This window comes from Haliotis asinina, chromosome 12 (assembly GCF_037392515.1).
Source record: "Haliotis asinina isolate JCU_RB_2024 chromosome 12, JCU_Hal_asi_v2, whole genome shotgun sequence".
Lineage (NCBI taxonomy): Eukaryota > Metazoa > Mollusca > Gastropoda > Lepetellida > Haliotidae > Haliotis > Haliotis asinina.
The window spans coordinates 17,368,976-17,393,219 of record NC_090291.1 but is presented as its reverse complement, the minus strand read 5'-3'; the positions used below and the strand labels follow the sequence as shown (position 1 = coordinate 17,393,219).

Genomic DNA, 24,244 nt, shown 5'->3' with positions numbered 1-24,244 from the left:
GTGTGATACATACATTTTGATCAGACAAGATGTGATATATACATTTTGAGCACACCAGGTGTCAGATATACATACTGAGCAGGCAAGGTGTGATATATACATGTTGAGCAGGCGATGTGTGAAATATACATACTGAACAGAGAATGTGCGAAAAATGCATGCTGGGAATTAAATTTGAAATACTGAAAATACCAAGTTTGCATCTCATATTTTTTTTATATGGCCTTCGCCTCTGATTCTTTCGCTGCCTCTTGCCAGTCTTCCGGTCAGTCATACGAACAGTCGTCGGGACAGTCGAGGCAGTCGAGGCAGTCGTCGGGACAGTCCTCGTCAAAGCAATCAAAAGGTGAGTCGCTGGGGGAATCCGTGGAGGAAAAGTCGGTGCAGGTCCGACCCGCACAGCTCCTAACCCTGCTGGTATGATGTCAGTGTCATACAACACTGGATGTCTTGCTTTCAATCTGCGTACCGAACTACCCCCTGAAACATTTGATTAGTAAGAAGGTACATTACGGATAATTATCAGGCTACATAATCACCTGCCTCTTCATTGCAATTAGGACATTTTTTCGAGCCAGCCTTTCGGTTTTGTTATGTTTTCATATGTAGGTGGGAATTCCATTTTGTGTCGACCTGTTCTAAAACTGGCCATGTCAATACCCTCTAGCAGATTTTTCGGTTGGCGGTAATTGTCTGTTTTCGAAAACAAACTGAAATGGGCAGGGATGCACATGAATTCTACTTTTTCACCTAAGGCTGAGTTCATTTTAGTATTTCGTACAAGAATTTAGTTTTATTCTGTTGTATTTTTCATTGCTTGGAGCTTACTGTTAGAGTCTCTTAGGATTGAAAATTATTTCCTATTTTTAAACATTCTTTGCTCATATGAATATGTGTGTTTGTGACATTTACCATCAGAGGAGCAGGATCGACTCATCCTTTGCCGGATGTTATCACTACACTTGGGAGCGATTCCTAAACACATATCCATAATACAGATTCTCGCGTCCATTTAATCTTAACTGGAATACAGGTTTAACATGAAATGTTATTATATTTAAGAGTAGAATTACTTTTCCTTTGGAAATATGATGTTCTGAATATTAGTTTTGACATTTACACATATGAACACCCTCTCCATAGTGGTGGCACATCTATTGAAAGAAGTATCATTACAGAATTCGAATAAGACACATATTCCAGTATTTTGGGGCAACAACACACGCCATGTCTACACACGAATAATGGGGTTTTGTTTCTTGCCAAGGTCTCTTGTGATTTTAAAAAATATTTTCATGCTTTCATTTAAGCTTAAAAGTACGGAAGCGTATTAGGGCCTCGGTGAAAAAATTTTTGGTGGCACTATCTCCTACATAGGACTTGGTATCTCCTACGTAGGGCTTAATATCTCCTTCGTAGGAGATAGTAAGTCCTACGTAGGAGATAGTAAGTATTACGTAGGTGATAGTAAGTCCTACGTAGGTGATACTAAGTCCTACGTTGGAGATATTAAGTTCTACGCAGGAGATAGTAACACCCAAAAACTTTTCACGGTGGCCCTAATACGCTGCCGTATAAAAGAAACACATGTTTAACACAATTTTGAATAATATTTCAGAATAGAATTATTATGGTTTAGGGAAATGTGAATATGTGCAATACTGGTGTTAACATTTGCATTTACGACCGCCTTCCCCACAGTCTCGACCCATCTGTATGTTTACTGAAGTATCATTACAGAATTCGCAAAAACACGTATTTTTTCTTTTGTCCATAATCTTTGAAACAATACACAGCATGTATATACATACACAGGACTTCACTCTTTTGATTTCAAGTATACATTTTTTTTGCAAGTAACGTTTAAATAATTATAATCAACTTACTTGTCCTACTTGGGAAGTGACGCTTTCGTAGAACAGGGTCTAAAAGCAAAATACTAGTAATTATGTATTGAAGAGATATTTAGGAATTTTTTGTCTTCAAAGGTAATCACTTTTCTGTACACATGACAGCATCAATTCCATATTCCGAAGCATTAATTTAGATCTTCCATTGCCATTTGCAAAATTGACGCATCAGTGTCCAAAATGGTGTCCAGTGCTATATATGCCTCTCTCGAGGGTAATGCTTCTCTCTGATGTACGCCTCTTTGTTGCAGTGTCACTTAAGCCTGTGGGATAACACTGCTACAAAGAAGCGTACATCAGACCGTATTGCCCGAGGGAGAAGCATACAACCTATTTATCTTACCGTAAAAAGTACATGATAAATGTGCCAAACAAAATCATGTTATTTCAGTTTGAAGATCGCTACCAGATACTTGACTTTTATACAAAATGGCGTCTGCGTCCTGACTGGACTGGATTCAGTTAAATGTACTCTGACGTGTTTAAAACTGCTAGAAAAATGGTTAATTAAGTTTAAGCTGAGTGTGCAAACGATTCAGTGTATTAACTAGTTTGAATAAAGCAGTGAAAGTTGGTGAAATAAATGTCTACATAATGAACTCACAAACAGCTAATCGAGCGGCACTGCATGCGTCATATTATGTGATTACGACTGTTAGCAACACAGTTCTCAGCGAAGCGTTTGGCGGTTACCGTGGCAGCGGGTAATATACTTTTCCAGTTGTCGCCCTACTGAGAGGTGTGACACTGAATGTTGTTAAATCAAAGTATTTTACATGAAGGTTAGATACTATTTCCTATGTCGATCTAAACTATCATATGTTCATATCAAAATGACATGTCTCTGCATGTGTTTGTGACAGTTTCTATCAGGGGCAGGGTCCGTTCATCCCTTTCTGAACACCTGGTATCATCGCCATAGTTGATAGTGATTGATAAACACATGATTATTAGACAGTCGGAATCGAATAATGAGTTTTCATTTCTTGCCAATTCTTAAAATTCCAGAAAGTGTTTTCCTGCTTTCATTTTAGTTTCAAAAGTACGTATATTTACAATTTTTAATATCAGTTCAAAATAGGATAATTGATAAGGATAAAGTCGATTGTCGGATAAACGGGAGTTGGATTAACGTGACTTGACTGTATTATGCTTTGGGGGAAAATCTGGGTTTTGTGAATGAATTGCCATTACAGAATTGGAAGAACACATTATGATCTTTGAAACAACACATAACATGTGTCTACACATCCTCACATTTCACGCGAGTATTTGTTTCCAAGTAATGTTCAGATACTTATAGCCAACTAACCTGCATCTGAAGATCTTTGTCTAGCTTGTATTCCTGGAAATGAAGCCAAAAAGAGTTTGAACGGAAGCGATTTCAAAGAGTTTTTGTTCTCAAAAGTAATCACATTTCTGAACACATCACAACATCACTTCCATATTGCAATGCATTGCATCACTGAATTACAAAGTTGGAGTTGTTTCCAAGAATAGAAGAGGACCTTCCAGGACGTTTCCATTTGTGAAACCAAAATCAGTAACCAAACTGATGTCTGATGCCATTTACCGTATTGACCTGAAATATCGTCGTTTGTTCTTATTAACATTACTTGTCCCTACATGTGTGAACATTTTTTCTTAACAAGTGTCTTCAGATCAGTTTAAATCGCTTTCATGTTTAATAGCTAGTTACTATAAAACTGGCATGTTTAGTGGTTAATTACTACAAAACTGTCATGTTTAATAGCTAGTTACTAATTACTACAAGACTGTCATGTTTAATGGCTAATTACTATAAAACTGTCATGTTTAATGGCTAATTGCTATAAAACTGTCATGTTTAATAGCTAATTACTATAAAACAATCATATTTAAGAGCTAATTACTACCCAATCTATATTTCTTCACACTTTTGATTCAGATTTATTAATTATTGACGGTTTCATATAGATTCTATAAGTTTAGCAAAAAGGAAGTGCCATGGAATTCTACATTCTAAAAAATGAACCTGAAGACACACTTGTTCACAACTGATGGGTGTTGAATGTATACCGTATTTGATATTTCATTGATATTATTTCTGTAGAAAGTCAGAGAAGTGGCGTGGTTCTGGCGTGGCCATCGATTCAAAACACAGTTCTAACAACTTTATAACAGGATATGACTTCTAGACGCTTCTGAGGACGATGAAGTGGATCTAAGATCGAAAACACACTTCTTCACAATCAATGACGTGTTGTTTGCACGGTAACGCGTTGGCAATATATTGTTTCTGTGAAAAGGCTAGAACGTAAATATGTAAAGAGAGGACAAACTGACGTGCTTGTCCCTATATTATGATATTATAAGTCAATAGTAATCTGGAAGCTCTTAGAGTGGTATTAAGACTAAGAGAGACGTTTACGGAAGCTGTTTCACATCAGTCAACAAGCTTTTGTCATCTCACATAACATTAACACTGAGTGAGTAGGTATAGTTTTACGCCGCTTTCAGCAATATTCCAGCAAAAACACGGCTGGGAACACCAGAAATAGGTTTTACACATTGTACCAATTTTTGGAATCGAACCCGGACCTTCTGCGTGGCGAGAGTAGGCTTTAACGACGACGTTAACCCACCACCCAACTTTTCATAAAGATTGACAGTTGTACGAAGATGGAGAGAATTTGAACCCTGGAAGCCCAGTCTTTTTCTGTTTCGAAAGCTTGAGCACTGTGGGTTGTAAGCAATATCCCGACAGGTGACACCAGAAATGGGCTTTACACATTGTACCTAAGTGGGGAATCCCTATATTTAGTTGAGTGACGTTCGTTATTTGAACCCTGTAAACACAGCCTTTCTCTGTTTTGAAAACCTGAGCACTGTTGAATGTGATACCCCTGAGGTTATTTCTATTATGCAAATATACTGCTATTGAGTTTCCTACTGCCAGTATGTTTGTACTTCCATTATCTTACGGTAGTTTTACTGATTTTAAACTTAGTTCATTATCTATTACAGTGTTAACTGTATATCATATACTAGCTATTTGTTAGGTTCACACTGTATTCTGTTTCATATAGATTACTGATTAAACGTATTGTTAGATATTGGAGTGAGTGAGTTTAGTTTTACGCCGCTTTTTAGCAATATTCCAGCAATATCACGGCGAGGGGCACCAGAAAATGGGCTTCACACATTGTACCCATGTGGGGAATCGAACCCGGGTCTTCAGCGTGACAAGCGAACGCTTTAACCATTAGGCTACCCCACCGCCCCGTTAGATATTGGAAAGGCACACTTCACAACATCAGCCATTATGGAATACCCTTGGTTTCAATGATCAACGATTATTTCATAGAAATGTTTACATCATTGCGGTCAACTTACCTCCACTATACATTGCACCTGAATCTGAAAGATAACGTGACTTCTTGAACTCCTGTTCAGCTAAAGATGCATAAGACATGGCTATCACAATAACACCTACAATTTTCTCTTATCCTGCATTTGAATTATGAAATCCTCATTATTTACAGAGGGTGTTGAAATTTTTAACAGGAATTGAATATATTTTACACTCGTGGGTCCAGTTCATTTGGATTTTTTGGAATCATGAGTACAACTTTTACATGTTGATATTCAGATCGTAAATAAAACGGCTTCTAATTGTTTTAATTCATGTTTTGCCCTATGTGTGTCACGACTTCAATAATGAGAAGATATAGCGTACTATGTATGGTATATGTCACATATCTCATGATCCCTGAATTTTGACAGAACTTAGCGATTGCAAATTAATATAGGAATACATTACATGGAAAGAATATCGCAACACCCGATTCTTACATAGTATCAGTATGTTGCCATTATCTAAACCTTCCTTCTGTTTTCAGGTTGTTTGTCGGCAGTCAGTAAATAATCGAGTCTAGACCAGACAATCCTGTAGTTAACATCACGAGCATCCAGCTTCGCAATTATGATACGATGATATGTGTCAACCAAGTCAGCGAGCTTGACCACTCGAATCCACACTTTTTGTTTCACTCTTGGTTTCATACGATTGATGATCACTGATTATTTCAAAGATATGTTTAGATGTTTATGGTCAACTTACGTCCACCATTCCCCAAAAAATCTGAAAAATATAAATAAATTCTTAAACCCTTGTTCATCTGAAGATGCATCAAACATGAATATTACAAATAGTATACACTCACAATTTTCACTCATTATTTACAAGGGATATTGAAAGTTCTAACTGGAACTGAACATATTTTCCACTCGTGTCCATTTGGATTTTTTTCAAATAATGAGTAGAACTTTTACATGTTGACTTTCTAATCTGAGCCATGTGGCAGTGAGACCCGTAAAGGTCCCGGGGTAGAATAGGCCTTCAGCAACCCATGCTTGCCATAAAAGGTGACTATGCTTGTCGTAAGAGGCGACTAACGTGATCGGGTGGTCAGGGTCGCCGACTTGGTTGACACATGTCATCGGTTCCCCATTGCGCAGATCGATGCTCATGTTGTTGATCACTGGATTGTCTGGTCCAGACTCGATTATTTACAGACCGTCGCCATATAGCTGGAATATTGCTAAGCGCGACGTAAAACTAAACTCACTCACTCACTCACATGTTGACATTCTAATTGTAACAAAACTGCTTCTATTTGTTTTAATTCATGTTTAGTCCTATGTGTGTAACGCCGTCCATGAAAAGTAGGCATAATGTACTACGGTAAGTGTCACATACATGGTGCTCCCTGATTTCAGACAGAACATTACTCGTGAAGGTCCCGGGGTAGAATAGGCGACTACGCTTGTCGTAAGAGGCGACTAACGGGATCGGGTGGTCAGACACGCTGACTTGGTTGACACATGTCATCGGTTCCCCATTGCGCAGATCGATGCTCATGTTGTTGATCACTGGATTGTCTGGTCCAGACTCGCTTATTTACAGACCGCCTCCATATAGTTGGAATATTGCCGAGTGCGGCGTAAAACTAAACTCACTCACTCACTCAGACAGACAGAACATAACGATTGCAAATTAATATAGGCAGACGTTCTATGGAAAGAGTATCGCAACACCCGATTCTTCAATAGTATCTATATATTAGCATCAAACCCCCAGCCCCCACAATCATGTGACTATATATAACTATAAATTACACATGTTGCCATACTTTTTTTGTAATTATAACTGATACTTTCTAGTTGGTTGGTTTGTTGTTTAATCCGCACTGAGAAATATTCCAGCTATATGGCAGCGGTCTAAAATAATCGAGTGCAGACCAGACATTCCGGTGATCAACATCATGAGCATCGAGCTACGCAACCGGGGTACGATCACACGGGTCAACCAAGTCAGCGAGTTTGTCGACCCGATTCCTTCTAGATTTTGGATATCTGAAATAATTATCTTCAATAATTTGTTCAAACGCATTCACATATGTACCGGCTGCTAACATCTGAATAGAAATAAGAACCATCACTGAATTTGTGAAAACAATTGTTTCGTGGTCCCTACTTTTTTAACAGTGCACAGGTTTATGCGCATCTCATAATAAATCATGATAAACGAATTTGTTTTACATCGACATATAGGATAAACGCAATGTTTGGAAAAGAAATAGTCAACTTACAAGAGACTTGCGGTTGAGGTTGTACTCCAGAAGCTGCAAATTCAAACGGCAATACTCATTCACTATTATGCAATTCATCGTTTTCATTTAGGGACAAACAAAATGTCCCTGCCTGTGCTACAGGGATCTATTCTAGTAGGGAAACAAACTGTGTTTCAAACATACAGAAATAAGCTTTATGCCAACTTTAAAACCATGTTATACGAAAAACTAAATGCTGAATTAGACTGTTAAGATAATTTGCCATCAGCTTTCGATTTACATACAGGTGTTTAAACTGGCAAAGATCACGATTTTTTTCTATTCCATTTCAATTCTCGGACACATTGCATATGGGATATAAGGCAATATATATATCGCATATAAGGCAATATATGTCACATCTTTGAGGTACACAAATATACAGGTATTTAGATACATAGAATGTACATATAAGATCACGACTTCATTGATTACAACTTCTTGCATACGCCTTTAGCTTGATAGTTGGGAGGATTCTATGCTATACAAAGTTGTAACTCCCTATCAAACAATATTAGTTATATAACTCACCAACAGTTTTGAAGGTTCTCCGACTCATCATGGAGTTATAGCGATTTACACGTTGTGGGTAATACGCTTCTGCAAGATTAAAATATTCCTAGATTATTGTAACTGCATCCCTCAATCAATACCCATATTCGTAACACACACACACATGCACGCAGATAGATAGATAGACAGATAGATAGATAGATAGATAGATAGATACATACATAGTATCGTTAACGAAGAAGTAAATACAACTATAACTATAATACAACTGTGAAGAAAACCGTGAGTTTTTGGAGTTGCCTCCCTTGTACCTCAACTGTTTTCAGCTCTGCCCAATCGCACAATTGCTCGTAAACCTGATCCCAGGCTATCATTAAATAAACAGATCGGAAAATGACGTAATGTGAAAGCTTGAACTTACGATTTGGAATCGGAGTGGGATTCGCCTGTTTATAGTCGTCGCCCCGGATGTTCGTCTTTGTTGCCTCTTGCTCTGGTTTCGTTGCCACCATTGACGTCAAAGGAGTGACAAAGTTGTACTGAAAGCCAAACGACCGTCGGGTTTTATATCAAAACACGAACTATTCTCTTATAAGCATTAATGTCAGATAATAGTTAACTTAATTGAATTTAATCCTCTTAAATACAGACCTGATATGGCTTATCATATACCATATTTCCTCCCATAAGCTTTGGTTATCTAATAAGCCTACGTCGGAGGTAAAGCAACTGTACATGAAATAAACGCCGGGTCTCCAGTAAGCGCCGTGTGTTCACACGAGAATCTATATTTATTTCTGTTGAAACATTAAGCGCCGGTCTCGAATAAGAGTCGGTCACAATCAAACGCGGGGTTTGAGAGTTTGCTGAATCAATAAGCGTCTGAAATACGGTAACTCTACTTCCACTGAAGGGGACCTGCCTGAGTGAACATGAACAGAACTATATGACCTGTCAATGTGATTAGGTCAAGCAAATGCCCCCTTAAATAATCCAGCTGTGTTTTTTTTCTTCTCCACGACTGGGTTATTCGATCTTACTTGAAAAGAAACGTCAACAACATATTTATATATCTACATAAATTTCGCAACCGACTAAAGATGCAATGACGCTCAGAAATGTCACTGTCTATTTCGATGGACAATAATCAAATATCTATACAAAAGACCATGTGTCATAAATTCATAAATCACTGATGCCGTTCTGCTCTCAAAGACCATCTGACATAAAGCAATGAAGCCACTCTGGTCTAAAAGACCATGTGACATCAAGCTTTGATGCCACTCTGCTCTTGAAGTTCATGCATCACCAACGAGCATCATAGACTCTTGATAATGACCCCTAAAGCTTCTGACAATTTGATTGCATGAAAAGATACCTTGACGGCTTTGAGCATACCCATGAACAATAAGGCTTGTCTGTGATGACCTTATGTTAGAATAACTGGGTGTCTTTATTTGTCGAGTGGTTTGAGTGATATTATGTCATCATATTACACGGAAGGATGTCATGGAACGCTGTGGACAACACCATCTGACAAACCATGAAAATGTACTTAGTCGTCATATAGCTGATATTTAGGGGCCATAGAACAAGAAAGAACTGAAATCTGTACGTACTTTGAGTGCTAACTCCGTTATCTTCTGATCAAGCCCAGTCTTCTCTTTCTTGTACTCGTCCTTCCGCTTCTGCAGCAGAAGACTCTTGATCCGAAGATAGGCCCAGCTCCTCTCAATAACTGACGACAAATCCATGGGAAGAGTGAAAAAGGTGTTGTCTGTCAATGGTGCAATGGGCATTATGCTATTGTTATCCAGAACAATCTGCAACTTTTTCCCGCCAGTTTCTGCTGTCAATACACCACCGATAATTGTGTTGATAGTGTCAGTCATGCGACCGGCTACAACCACGTCGTTACCGAGGAAAACGTTCCTGAAGGTCGTCGTCGTCAATGAGTCGGGATCGACCGTGCCGTTGATATATTTGATCTTCAAGTCCCGAAACACGGTTGTGGATATCTCATCATAGAATCCCTCTACCTGATCAGCAGCGTCAGCGGCTTCATATATTCTCCTAGCAAAGCCACAGTTCTGGGCCGAGACTACCTTCAGCATATCATAATCTGCTCCATCACCAAACGCCAGCCCGAACAAAGACACGACATCCTCATTGAGGCGTTCGACATTCTTGGCAATGGAGGCGGGATCTTTTACGCCAACAGTAGGTTGACCATCTGTGAGGAAGAACATCAGAGACGTGTGCTCTTTGTTTCTTCCTTCCAGCATGAAGGAAACGCCCCTAGTCAAGGCCATGTTGAGGTCAGTTGCTGAAAGTGAAAACAGTACAGATATAGTTTCTCCTCTTTCTTATTATTCATCAACTGCTAAAATGCCAATCTAACAGAAACCTAGTAAACCTATATATGTTACCTCGCACACTTTTATTATTTTTTTATGTGTACCCCACATACAAGCGAGGTATATTTCAATGTACGCCGATGCCAATGGCAATCTCATTCGGTACGTCGTGGTAGTACTTCTTTATCTCGATTAAAATTGAATCACGCATGATGCAAGGAAAGTACCGATGTTTTGCGAATGCAAATCTGAAGTGAGATAACACTAAATCTGTTTTTTTCTTGAGGCGTCTGCATGGCTACAAAACAGATTTGCGTTCCAATAAATAAATTTTGACAAAACGTTCAAATGTAGTCCCTGTGAATATTAAGAAGGAGAATTACGCCGCGGCGACTTCACTAAGACAATGCCTGCGGAAACAGAGCAAGATGTAAGAATCGTTTGATTCACACAGGTTGGCTGATATGCACGATCCGATACCCATACATCAAACAGTTCAAAATTAACATTGAGGTGTTCGGTAAGATAAATACGTTGTTCACTTGTCTCTCGGTTCCCATGGATTGATGTACCCTCGATGTTTCGCTTCAGGGAACATAAATAAACATGGAAAGTACCCATGCCCCACCAGCCCATGCCTAACAGTCCCCCATTTACTACACATCTATCACAATTCGACAGGCGTGGTATGTCTCACTTACAGTCCTCCGCTCGAAGCCGACTGACATAGTCCAGGGCTTCACCGATGGTCCTCGACTCGACGGGGACAAGCGACGACTTCCACTTCTTAAGTCTGTCATCAAAAAGGAAAATGTTGAACCTGTCGTTTTTGCTCAGCTCTTTTAGAATGACGGTCATTGCTTCCTTAAGTTGCTCAATCTTGGTTCCTGACATTGAACCGCTGATATCAAGGACAAACAATATGTCCTTGGGGACCGTTGTGATGTCGTCTCCAGCGTTCTCGGGGGCAAAGAAATGAATGAAGTACCCGTCAACTACCTGAAATGTAATAGGATAAGATAAGATAGGATATTTACATAACGTACAGTATTTTCACAGTATTCACAGTACAGAGACTCGTTCTACAAAACAACCACAGTGCTACAACACTCGTTCGTCCACTTTGAACAATGGATGTTTCATCAGTCGCCTGGTGGAAGTCAAACCAAATTGTCACATATTTTAATGTTAGTAAAGGTAAATATTCTAGCAGCTGAACCTGTTATGTGTTAGTTAAAGTTAACAATCACATGTATTGCAAATATTAAAGAAATTGTAAATCCACACCACAAGTTGTTATGTTACCTTCCAACTTCTATATATTAGTTAATGTAAACTAATTTCCTGGTAAAACATCATCCTTGTATAACGATAGATAATCTAAACGTTCACCCTGTAAATGCTACACTTCTTATATATTAGGTAAAGTATTTTATGTAGCATGCAATGTTACTTTAAGTAAGCGATCTAGCAAACAAATCTCAGACAAGCACATGTTAATTAATGTAAGTAATATTACAGGTAAAAGCTCATCCTTGTTTTATGTTAGATAATGTGAACTCCACGGCATGTAAATATCAGGGAATTGAATTAGATTCGCATGTTTTAATCGTTTCTATATAACGACGTTACCAATCCCCGGAGAATTACCAATTCAGCTCCCTGCAAATACACATGAGTTTTCCTTGCAGGATACAGTTTATTTGTTTTGTGGTAATGGTGTTTACGTTTCCACTATCCACTTAAACTTCTGTGTCTACAATACACATTTGTGTTTCTCCTAAACATATTAAGTAAACTGCTTATAGCTTCTTCTATTGCCTGGTGACACTCGGGTCCATTAAACTGCTTATAGCTTCTTCTATTGCCTGGTGACACTCGGGTCCATTAAACTGCTTATAGCTTCTATTGCCGGGTGACACTCGGGTCCATTAAACGTTCATGTAATGGATAAGACGTGACAGGAAAATAATAACAGGGCCGTGTTTCACACAGCTATCGCGTTACGTCTATCGTAGCTCTCTATTAAAGTATGGGAGTTACGAGCATCCTAGCGCGACGATACCTTTGTGAAATGGGGTCCAGGATCTAAATTTTCGAAGCTCTCTTAGCGCTAAAATAATCGTAAGTTAATGTTGATGTATGGCACTTAGACTATCTTAGCGCTAAGTAAGCTTCGAAAATATTGGTCCAGGCGAATAACAAGCGATTGTTTTCTTTCGTGTAAGCCCGAGGGGTCAAAATATCTTGAGGTATGATTAGAAGCGAGATAAAGGGAAATAACTGCGTAGGATAAAAATAACAGATACGCGCCCCTACTGTCGCATACCGTCGCATATGGTATGTGCACAAACAAAGGTAGCCAACACTTATGGTCTCTATCTGAATCTCACTCACTAATTCCATTGACGAAAACGTATTATGGGATAAAACTTCTGCTCACCAAAACCTCCCCAGCAGAGTGATCTCTGTCAACGTCATACTTGATCAACATTTTCCTGTTGATCCCCTTTTTGCCCAGACCCTTCTGCTGGTCAAGTGACGGTTTGAAAACGATGTATCGGCTTTTAGGACTAGGAGACGTTGTTGACACAGTCATCTCCCCTGAAGAAGACAGGTCAGTGAATGAGACGTGACATGGCAATAATGTAGACATGGATGTTTAATCCATGATTCCTACTCATGAGGAACCCACGCCACGTCACTGGTTTCCTCCCATTTTGTGATAACGTATAAAATACCTATATGACCACATCAACAACCTGGCTAATCAATATGTCACTTGTTATATCCCAACCTGCACTTGGATCTTGGTGTCCCCAACCCCTCATAAGGTTTTAAGCGTCTACATGATGTTATCAACGCCCGCATAAAGTACCAAGATCCTTCAGATGTATTCAACATCTGCATGGCGTTACGAACACCTGTTAATGTACTCAACACCTCCATGACGTACCAAGATCCCACAGATGTACTCAACACTTTCATGACGTACCAAGACTGTATGGATGCACTAAGCATCTGCATGACATACCAAGATTCTGGCGATGTACTCAACACATGCATGACATACCAAGACCCTTCAGGTGTTCTCAACGCCTGCATGACGTACCAAGATTCTATAGATGTACTCAATACCTGCATGACGTACCAAGATTCTAGCGATGTACTCAATATCCGTACGACGTACCAAGACCCTCAAAACATACGTTACTCATCAATCTCTTGGAACATGCTCTGAAAAATCAACATTGTTCAAGACGTACTCATTACACTACTGTTTTCTTCATCTGGAAACTCCGTTTCTGCAGTCGTGATGACGCGGCTATCCTCGATGAAGACCTCAACTTTTACCTCCGGCACCAGCTGACCCGGGTTCAGATGTATTCTTTGTTCATACATCCCTTTGTGACGGGGCAGCACTTGTTGATAGGTTAAATTGAATGTGACACTACTTCCAGGCTTTAAGTTTACGGACACGTCAAACTTGTTGGAATGTCGTGCACTGCAATAAAGCAATACTGAGTGATACATTAGCACACTGCACAAACAAATGAGCTAGTCGAAAAGTGAAATCTTACCTTACTCTGATCGATAGATCTTTCTTGGTGCAAATGTTCTCTAAATAGGGAGTGCAATGTTTGACATTTGGCTCCGCATTGATTCCTTAACAGCAATACTGCGTACTTCATGGGATACTTAACATTACGTTTGTTTAATAACTCGGAGGATCGACCTGAATACATCATGGTCCTAAATATGCATACAACTTGGTACAAGCCACTGCATGCGTTAGCCATATATTTACACTGGAATGCAGCTTCAGAAGCATTGTGTGTTGGTACACATATTGTTCTGGGAGAATGTTTCTTATGTTTATGGGTCGAGCATTAAAGTTGATGTTCTGTTTGAGGCGATGGTAAACAGAACACACCCACAGTAAACATGAATAAAAAGCTAATGGACCGGTTTGGTACTCAGTGGAGATATTCTCAATAGATTTATCCAATCACCTACTCACCAACTGAGGTGTGGTTTTACATACAGAAAATAAGATGGACACCATTTGACATTTTCAGGGGAAGTATATGATACTCTAAAGCACGGCAAACTATTGACTAAAAGAATCTGATACTTTGTTCTTGTGCAACTCAGTCGGAAATTTTCCTGGTATATTATAATAAGTCTGGATCAAAAGATCCAGTGATCAACAGCATGAGCATCGACCTACGCAATTGGGATACGATCATATGTGCCTTCCAAGCAACCAAGCGACCCATTTAGTCGCCTCTTACGACAAGCATAAGATCCTGGTAATCTATGGAGACCAGTCCTAACCCGGATCTTCACAGGTAGCCTAAAACAAAGCATACCACCACGGGATCACAAGATGGCGTCAAACGACCAACAAGAAACTAATGAATGAAAAACAAAGCGCCTGTGAGCAGCCTTGCTGCAACTCGATGCTATACAAATGGATGATAAAAATAATAATGGTTATAATACTATTGGTTACACTGACGTTGTCTTGATGTAGCCGGCACTCTCCCCGCGGCTCTTGGCCTGCTGGTAGGATGTCAAGGCTTTTTGCTTCTCTTCCACGCGGCCCACATACACTTCTTCATCCACTGTCCTGGAAGAAAAACACCTGTCAGATAGTATCGGAATGAAGAAATCCGTCGTCAGTACAACAGAGTTTTGTGATTTTTTTGTTTATTTGTTTTGTAAATAGATGGGGTTTAAAGTATCGTATCATTATTGTCCTCCTGAAAGTGAATGGCACTCACTCCCAATACATTCAAAGGAAATGTAAACATATCCATTTTTTATCGTAGAATATATGTGTTTTAATCCATGACTGTATCTGTCTCCAATCATCAGTGGTTTAAGAGATGGTGTAAGTCCATGCAGGTACCTAATGTACTGAAAGTCCCCATGGTCCCTGGCATGATCTACCTTCAGTTGTTGTTTTTATATTGTTTTGTTCAAAAATAATAATTTTACAGTTACATGCTAATTTTATTCTCTATCTGTGACAATCTAGTTATTTTATTCTCCTTCACATACATATTTTTATTAGTATGATTATTTTTACAGATTAAGATTGAAATGCAGCAGAGAGGGTTCGGGTGATCCTGGCACAGTCAGGCTGGTAAAGCTCATCATCAGCTCAGGGCCCTCGCCCCCTCTACACGCAGTTCAGACAGTGAATGGGACTTTTCTCAGGAAACGCTGCCTAGTCGAACCCACCAAGAACTTTCCAGAGAGTATGAAGGCCCCTCACCACTGCAGCCTTCTGCATTAACTAGATTGTCAGAAGGTGGAGAACCTGGGCACTCTCCTGATCTGCGTCAAGAGTTCAGGAGGTACTAAACCAAGGGCACCGAGAACAATGGGGAGCCTGACGAACTTGAGATGCAAGCGAGACATTTCAAAGGTGAAGTCCGCATATTTATTAAGTCGTAATTTGTTAAGTCACGATATGTTGTCGACGTGACTCTAAATCTTAACTGAGTTTTGAAACCACAATGCTCCTTCATCGAAATGGAGCTTTACACATTGACATGCGGACCCTTAAACAAACAGGACAAACTTAATTATTTCAGTACATCCAAGTCTAAATTTGAGAACTACATTTACATAGATAATGGACTGAATGTTATCACCGTTGCGTACCACATTATCCATATACACTACTAGATATACACGATTAGATGAGCCACGACCTGACAAATGACCCCAATTTGCATATATGGGAACGCCCTCCAGAACATTCCATTTGAAACAGGAGGGAAACAGGTTGTCGTCTATATATTGAAAAGTTCTCTTTCCTTGCGCGAATTGTGTTTTGATAGATATATCATACTGCTGGACACGTGTTAAAATAGAAGTAGTATTGAATTCATGCTATAGAAGTAATGAGAAATGTCACTTTAAATCTACACCTGACATGTTATGAGAATCGGATGGGGGTGTCATGCAGGGACAGATTTCAGAACTACATTAACACGGACTCAGGTCTAAATGTTATCGAACTTTAGGTAACATGTGCATCTCAAATTGTGATAAGGTTAATGAGAAATTAAATACTTTAAATATACACCTGAAATAGTATGCAGATCAGTTTTGGGTATCATGGACGAAAAAAATAAATCAGACTGTCAAAAGTTGGAGATATTTTAGTTTTTGTGTAAATATTTCCAAAGAAAGAGGTCACGTGACTTATCTGGTCATTTGGCGGACTTACATGGAGAAGTTCGAGATGAAAGCTTCCTCCGGTAGTAAGACTTCAAACACCGCCTCGTGGCTCGCTGTTGCATCGTCGTTGATGACGGTGCTTGCGACTTCAGTGGTGGAAAACCGGTAACGGATGTGAGAGCGAACCAGGAAAGATTTCACGGTCAGCTGAAGCACAGAAAAAATGGCCGTGAACTTACACACATGTGTAGTAGTATTGCATTGTTATGCATCTGTATAACATTACTAGTATTTGAAGTCTGATGTCATTGCCATTTGAAGCACTTTGAGAGGTTAGCCGTGAGAGTAGACACGTGGGCAATAGTAAAGCATTGTTATGTATCTGTGACATTATTTGGATGACGATGGCACTGCCATTAGCGACACACGGAGAGAACAGCCGTGAAGTGACACACATGACTTGTTATGTATCTGTTTCATACGCATGTGTGTACGGGTGTGTTAACTAAGGTGAGAAGTAATGACTAGCGGTAAAGTAAACTTGAATAACTATTCAGTTCAATTTATTACTCAACACCACCAACGTAGGTATATGAGAATACAAATAAATATAAATATATATGACAAGATGGTAGATAAAGAGAGAAGAAGAGTCAAAAGTTAAGGTATCTTTGTAGACTTAAATATTACATAAACATTCAGAGCAAGATTTTAGAGGATTACGCGTTTTTAGAGGAGAACAGTTTGGCGACTTTCCACAGGAATACGGAATTCAAGTACGAAGGTAAATATTTTTGTCTATACTATAATAAAGCATCGCACTTGCCTGAGAATTACAGAAAGTGCACAGACGATATTCTCTAGGAACATTTTTCCAACGGCCAACTTCTATAGGGAGGTGATGATTACTCGTTCTGAATCTTAAAATCGGGAAATACACATGTCTTGACAGAAATTCTCTCAAATTCTGTATTGTTTTTTGTTTTTTAGAAAACGATAAAAAGACGATTTTGAACACTTTATCATACAGGAATGCCATTTCTGTTAAAATTGCTTTTTCAGGATTTGTTCAGTTTTAAATGAGAGAAACGTAGCTGTACAGAGAAATGGATTATCACATTTTTCAGATAGACCACAGTCATTAAGTGTCTCTCTTACAAACTCAATCCAGGGAAATATACTGATTTCAGAACGAGCTTGTAATAGAAATAGTGGAATATATGTTATATGGTAGTTTAGCCTGGCGGGTGTTTGTAACCATTTTGTGTCAAAACCTTACAAGTCTTTTGTTTCATTTAATATACATCGGACATCGAACAAATTTCTGCGTATATCATATAATCTGGATTTGAATTTCGAAGACATGCAGCAAGCTTCACAAATTTTATATGCATTCTTTCAGTTACGTTAATGTTTTCAAACCCCCAAATTTCACATCCATATAACAAAATTGGTTCAATCATTACATCGAAAGCTGAAAGAGTGCAGTTAGGGGGTATGTTTATATTGTGTGGGGTTCTTTTTCAAAAGAGAAACACGCCTTTGTACCCGCAGATACAAGTGCCTTAATTGCGTGAATAAATATTCTATTACGATGAAGGAAAATACCAAAAGGTTTAAAATTAGATGGCTTTGCAGGACCACTACCAAAAAAACGACTCTAGTTTTGGATAAATTGACAGATAGCTTACATTCATTAGAGTACATCATAGGGATCATCGCTGAACAGGACGGTATCATCACCGTACAATAGTACCAAGTTAAAGCCAAAGAGTTACCCAGAAATCTGAAACGTACTGCAATTCTACACCCTGACACCTACTATTTACTAAATATGATTCAAGATCATTTATTAAAAAAGCGAACAACAAAGGGTAGTGATTCTCTCCTTGTCTCACACTAGAGTTACTTGTTAAAAAATACGAGATCTTGTTGTTGAGAAGTATGGTTGATTTAATATCTTTGTACATGTGTAAGGAACCTGCCCTGAGACTCCGTTAATCGGCATTTTATGCCATAAACCAGCTCTCCAAACAGGCAAATGCTTTAGAAAAGACAATAAACACACAATATAGTTTTTGTTTGGCATTTTTTAGAAGGCCGAGTAATGATGACATTACGAAAATGTTATCCATGATTGAAAATTCTTTCCGGAAACCGGCTTGAGCGGGTATTATGATATTTTCAGATTCCACAAATTTTGTTGGCCTAACATTTAAAATACTCGTGAGCAGCTTTCAGAAGCAGCTAAGAATGGTAATGGACCGGTTTGAGTTAGGGTCTAAGTTATCACCCTTTTTCTTGTACAAAGGCTTAATCATTCAGTGCCTTAATTGCGTGAATAAATATTCTATTACGATGAAGGAAAATACCAAAAGGTTTAAAATTAGATGGCTTTGCAGGACCACTACCAAAAAAACGACTCTAGTTTTGGATAAATTGACAGATAGCTTACATTCATTAGAGTACATCATAGGGATCATCGCTGAACAGGACGGTATCATCACCGTACAATAGTACCAAGTTAAAGCCAAAGAGTTACCCAGAAATCTGAAACGTACTGCAATTCTACACCCTGACACCTACTATTTACTAAATATGATTCAAGATCATTTATTAAAAAAGCGAACAACAAAGGGTAGTGATTCTCTCCTTGTCTCACACTAGAGTTACTTGTTAAAAAATACGAGATCTTGTTGTTGAGAAGTATGGTTGATTTAATATCTTTGTACATGTGTAAGGAACCTGCCCTGAGACTCCGTTAATCGGCATTTTATGCCATAAACCAGCTCTCCAAACAGGCAAATGCTTTAGAAAAGACAATAAACACACAATATAGTTTTTGTTTGGCATTTTTTAGAAGGCCGAGTAATGATGACATTACGAAAATGTTATCCATGATTGAAAATTCTTTCCGGAAACCGGCTTGAGCGGGTATTATGATATTTTCAGATTCCACAAATTTTGTTGGCCTAACATTTAAAATACTCGTGAGCAGCTTTCAGAAGCAGCTAAGAATGGTAATGGACCGGTTTGAGTTAGGGTCTAAGTTATCACCCTTTTTCTTGTACAAAGGCTTAATCATTCCTATTAGCCAATCCTCTGGTATAAATCCAGATGACAGTATTAAGTTCAAGAGTTTAGTTAGTATGGGAAGTAACACCTCGAGAGCATATTTAAAGAACTCGTTTTTTATAAAGTCAATTCCTGGAGCTGTATTTCATTTAAGATTTTCCACTAAGGAGATGATTTCATCATTAGTGATATCTGAATTAAGAATATCCGATTCAGTACGGTTTGGGCTAACAAAGACTTGTTATTCCGGTCATTTAATTCTTTGAAAAATTAAAAAAAGTGTCCAGGTGAGGTTGGTTTACTTCTTTACTATTCCCACCATCATCCATACATTTTATTGTGACATAATATAGTCCTTGTCTTAGATTTGTATTGTTTAGTATGTTTATCGAGGTATTTTTGTATGATTTGCATACATGTTTGTATTTGGTTTTATTTAACAAGGACCTATTTTTCTTTAAATGCGTTTTGTTTTATAGACGCGATTTCACATGATTTTACATTCCCTGTTAAACCATGGTTTACGTTGGGGTAGGGGTGGGGGTTATGTTAACTTTACTCGAGACATGAGCATTGCTACGTTCGCGACACCGAAAGTTAACCGGGCAGTACATCAGAGATGTGCTACTCACAAACTGTTTGTCGACGGTTTCTCTGGACGTTTTTAGGAGCCGACTGATCGTGGTTCTAAGTTTCTTCAGGTCAAGGGTGTCCTGAAACTGGGCGGCAAGTTTATCATCAAAACGATTAGGTTGATTTGCCTGAGTGTGTACTACTATTATTACTAAGAGACTGCTCGGCTACTGGACAACTCAGTGCTTGAATGGAAAAGGTCACAGGACAGTGTACATCCGAGTTTAACGGCAAAAACTCTTCAATATTAAACTTAGATATCATTCTTAGTACTGGTGGAGAAGCAATCAGATAGTTAATGACAGTTTTATCTTTACACGTGAGCTTGCCCTCCACAGTATCCGATTGTATTCGACCATTACAGATAAACATGTTCAAGCATTTAAACATTTGAAGTAATTTATATCCATGACTGTTTATTTAACTAAGGTCCTGTGAGGTTCCTTGAAGAGACAAATTTAAAGATGCTAAAACACTTTCAGGGTCGAAATCATTTCCTATATCTGACAAGACATACATGACACCTTTACTTGGAATAAGAAAAGACATGTGTTGAGTACAAACGATAAACTGCACAAAGTGACACATGATATTTAACTCCGGTATAAAGACATTACGCATTCGTATTTCTATTTTTTGTAATATTTATGCTAAACCCCACACATACAACAGACATAGGTGTACAGAAGAAGATTTCCGAAGATTCAGGAAAATATCCGAATAGGATAATAAGTGGATTCCGAATAAAAAATAGAGGATAGTCACCCACTGTGTGCATGTTTACACATATACAACCGTATTTTACACAAGGAACCATTGATAAATTGTAATCATTTTAAGTATAATTAATCAAATCAATCAATACATCAAGAAACATATGTAAGTGAACAATGAGCAGTGATCATCAATACATTGAACTGAACTATACATAGATCTTTACGGTATGATGCCGAAGTTCAGTCACAACAAAACTTGAAAAATAGAAATCTGCTGACATATGAAACAAAATGAAGAACCGGCGAAAAGCTGAGGGTCAAAGTACCAATAATATCCACAGAGAGAGAGAGATTCTACCATAACTTCAGTAAACACTGGACAGTTATTGCTTAATCAAAGTCATTCGAAGGTACATCACGTTATTTACCCCTGATTTTCCAAAACAGTCGGTATTATGTTTTAAATCTGAATAAAGTGGTTATGGTGGAATGGAAATAGACGCACTGTGTTGGTAAATTATGTAAAAAATTATAATACCTTAATTTTTTTTGTTTTAATCCCACTCTAACATAATTTCCATATACATACACACACACACACACACACACACACACACACACACACATACATACGTACATCTGATTTTCCAGTACAGTATGTTATTCTCCTAGTTATATGGCTTTACTAGGTGCATGCTATTTGACGGACATTCTGTCTGTGTATTATGATGTTGGTGTAACCCTATACAGACATATATATTTCGGTTGGGTCAGCGAGCCTCCAGAATATCATTAGCATAGCATGCAAATATACTAGTTAGTTGCATGATTGCCTGTTGTGACTCCACCAGGCCAGGATGCATATACGATAACAACAATGACTTCACATGTCTCTCAAGGGCGTATTTCCTCAATGCACGCAAGTCAAGTGTTGCTGAGCACAGACGGCGCGAGGTCGTATGGGCAATACAATGGAAGAGAGCCATGGCACACTGACATTGATAACCATGCTGTCTGGATTGGACTGGTTGAAGATATGATCTGAGTGAATACTTAAGTCTGTACAACACAGTGTTATTCAAGTAATACTTATACTAGCTTTTACTAGTATTTATACTAATTATCATGACAGCGCAAACACGTATATTCTTGAGTCAGTGTTAAAACACTAAAGCCTCTATTTCAATCACATGGAGGGGCGGTGGGATAGCCCAATGGTTAGAGCTCTGGCTCGTAACGCCGAAGGCCTGGGTTCATTTGCCTACATGGGTGCAATGTGTGAAGCTCATTTCCTGTATCATACAACTTCTATATTACTTACAACACGACGTTTCTGGGCTACTCCTTGATTATGTCTTCTCGACGGAACATGATCACAAGCAACATATATAGTACGCACAAGGGTCGATAAAGCGGAATTAAAGAAATAACTCTGGTCTCTTTATGAAATGTGCCCGAGACACTTTCCCAAATATCAAATATTAAAGAATGTCACTCGCAGACAGACAGCAACTACTGGGTCCCGTTCCTCGTAGCGCTAAGGTGATCTCAACTCCCATACTTTAACATAGACTTACGACTGCGCTGCCACGCTTTGCGGAGCGGGGCTCAGGTCCATATCTGTAAAGTTGTTGTAGCTAGAAAATGTCAAATGAGTGTGAAAATCATTACCTGTCTTGCGGCTACTGGTTCAATGTAAAGCACAACGGCCAGCAGCACAAGGGTCACGTGACCGAACTTTGGCAGCATCTTGGACTGAGACAGACTCCAGCGGCAGGTCTGTATCCCGCTGTTCCCCAGCTCTTACTACGTCAACATTTATTGTCGGGGATCCTCAAGGCCGACTACTTAAATGTCAGGATATGATATAAACAATGAACCATGGTCGATGGGATTGGATAAAATTGTCCAATGGTAAGCTGACCAAATGGAGGTCAGCGGTCGTGTGCAGCATCTCGTTTTAGTGCGACGTAAAAGGCTAATAGGAAAAAACAGTAAACAGTTCTTAGCCTTAACAACACGGGCGAGTTTCGCAACCTTTGTCGTCTTGAATGTCTGTTTTCACTTTCAGACTCTAGCGGGGTTTCGATTCGGATAGGTTTGATAAAAATCTATATTAGTTCCTAGAGCTATTACAATTGTGTTATATACCTGTGATTGTCCAACACAGTATCCCCAACGTGACTATATACGTTTGAATGACTTTGATTAAGCACTCATTGTATACCCGTGAAGGTCCCGGAGTAGAATAGGCCTTCAGCAACCCAGGCGACTATGCTTGTCGTTGGAGGCGACTAACGGAATCTTGTGGTCAGACTCAAACCCTGTATGATTTGGACTTTTATATGTGTTTTATAAAATGTTTTATGTATGTGTCCATTGTTGTAGGTGTGCATGAATGTGCAAGTGATCATTGCCCTAAGATATGATGGTTTGTGATTCGAATGCATGTGTTTCTTTCATGATCTCATGATCTTCCTTAATGCAGTGTGTGAGTGCTGTTGTGCGTGCGTCTCTCTCTCTCTCTCTCTCTCTCTCTCTCTCTCTCTCTCTCTCTCTCTCTCTCTCTCTCTCTCTCTTGGAGAGGGGGGCCCCTTCCCACATTCCCACCTCTTGAATAACAGTCACCCTCTGTGCCGCCTGACCCAGTTAACTGTTATTTATGTATATCTTTAAAGAGTCGTTCGAACACACCGTGTCCTATACACAATCATACACAGCGTTGTTCTCTATTCCCAGCTCAAGTGTGTGTCCGAGAGAGTGTCGGTTTGAACAGTGGTTTATTCATATTGTGGCGCGACTACTTCAAGTGGAAGGGAAACTCTAGGTTCCACACAGTCACCCTGAGCACGGTACCATCATTTGGGATGTCGCGGGCGGGCATCAAATCATTGATCTTCCGCTGCAGATGCCGTATACGCCAGATCACGCAGACGATGTGCTACACTTTAGAAACAAATTCTGCAAATTGCAGTACATTCAGGGCGGTGATTATAGAATTAAATTGTGGGCTGGTCATCCACGTTTATCCAGTGTGTAAAGAAAAAGCCATTCTGTTTTGATAAACAATGTCGCACATTACTTATTAGTCTGCCTCACAGTTCCTGAACCACACTGATTACACAATGTCATTTAGAAAGTGGTCAAATGCAACATATGTCATATTTTGGATTTCACTTGACAGAGCG

The 24,244-nt window shown here is 39.0% G+C and overlaps 1 protein-coding gene across 10 annotated transcripts in view; it reads right to left on the bottom strand.

Moving 5' to 3' along the window:
- LOC137258212 (inter-alpha-trypsin inhibitor heavy chain H3-like) overlaps window positions 1-22,979 on the bottom strand; it is a 29,486-nt gene extending 6,507 nt beyond the window's left edge. Inside the window, exons 1-15 of one of the 10 annotated variants that reach the window (XM_067795795.1) lie at window positions 22,728-22,932; window positions 16,682-16,839; window positions 14,957-15,067; window positions 13,701-13,939; window positions 12,878-13,038; window positions 11,136-11,433; window positions 9,697-10,403; window positions 8,499-8,616; window positions 8,096-8,164; window positions 7,544-7,576; window positions 6,013-6,033; window positions 5,286-5,309; window positions 3,223-3,255; window positions 1,887-1,925; window positions 193-480 (exon numbers count right to left, since the gene is read on the bottom strand). In XM_067795795.1, coding sequence (XP_067651896.1) covers window positions 193-480; window positions 1,887-1,925; window positions 3,223-3,255; window positions 5,286-5,309; window positions 6,013-6,033; window positions 7,544-7,576; window positions 8,096-8,164; window positions 8,499-8,616; window positions 9,697-10,403; window positions 11,136-11,433; window positions 12,878-13,038; window positions 13,701-13,939; window positions 14,957-15,067; window positions 16,682-16,839; window positions 22,728-22,805 — 2,377 coding nt within the window. In that variant the 5' untranslated portion in view covers window positions 22,806-22,932. Of the gene's footprint in view, window positions 1-192; window positions 481-1,886; window positions 1,926-3,222; window positions 3,256-5,285; window positions 5,310-6,012; window positions 6,034-7,543; window positions 7,577-8,095; window positions 8,165-8,498; window positions 8,617-9,696; window positions 10,404-11,135; window positions 11,434-12,877; window positions 13,039-13,700; window positions 13,940-14,956; window positions 15,068-16,681; window positions 16,840-22,727 lie in introns of all 10 variants that reach the window. The other 9 variants (XM_067795797.1, XM_067795798.1, XM_067795796.1 and 6 more) reach the window with 9 other exon arrangements.
- Window positions 22,980-24,244: the final 1,265 nt, after the last annotated feature.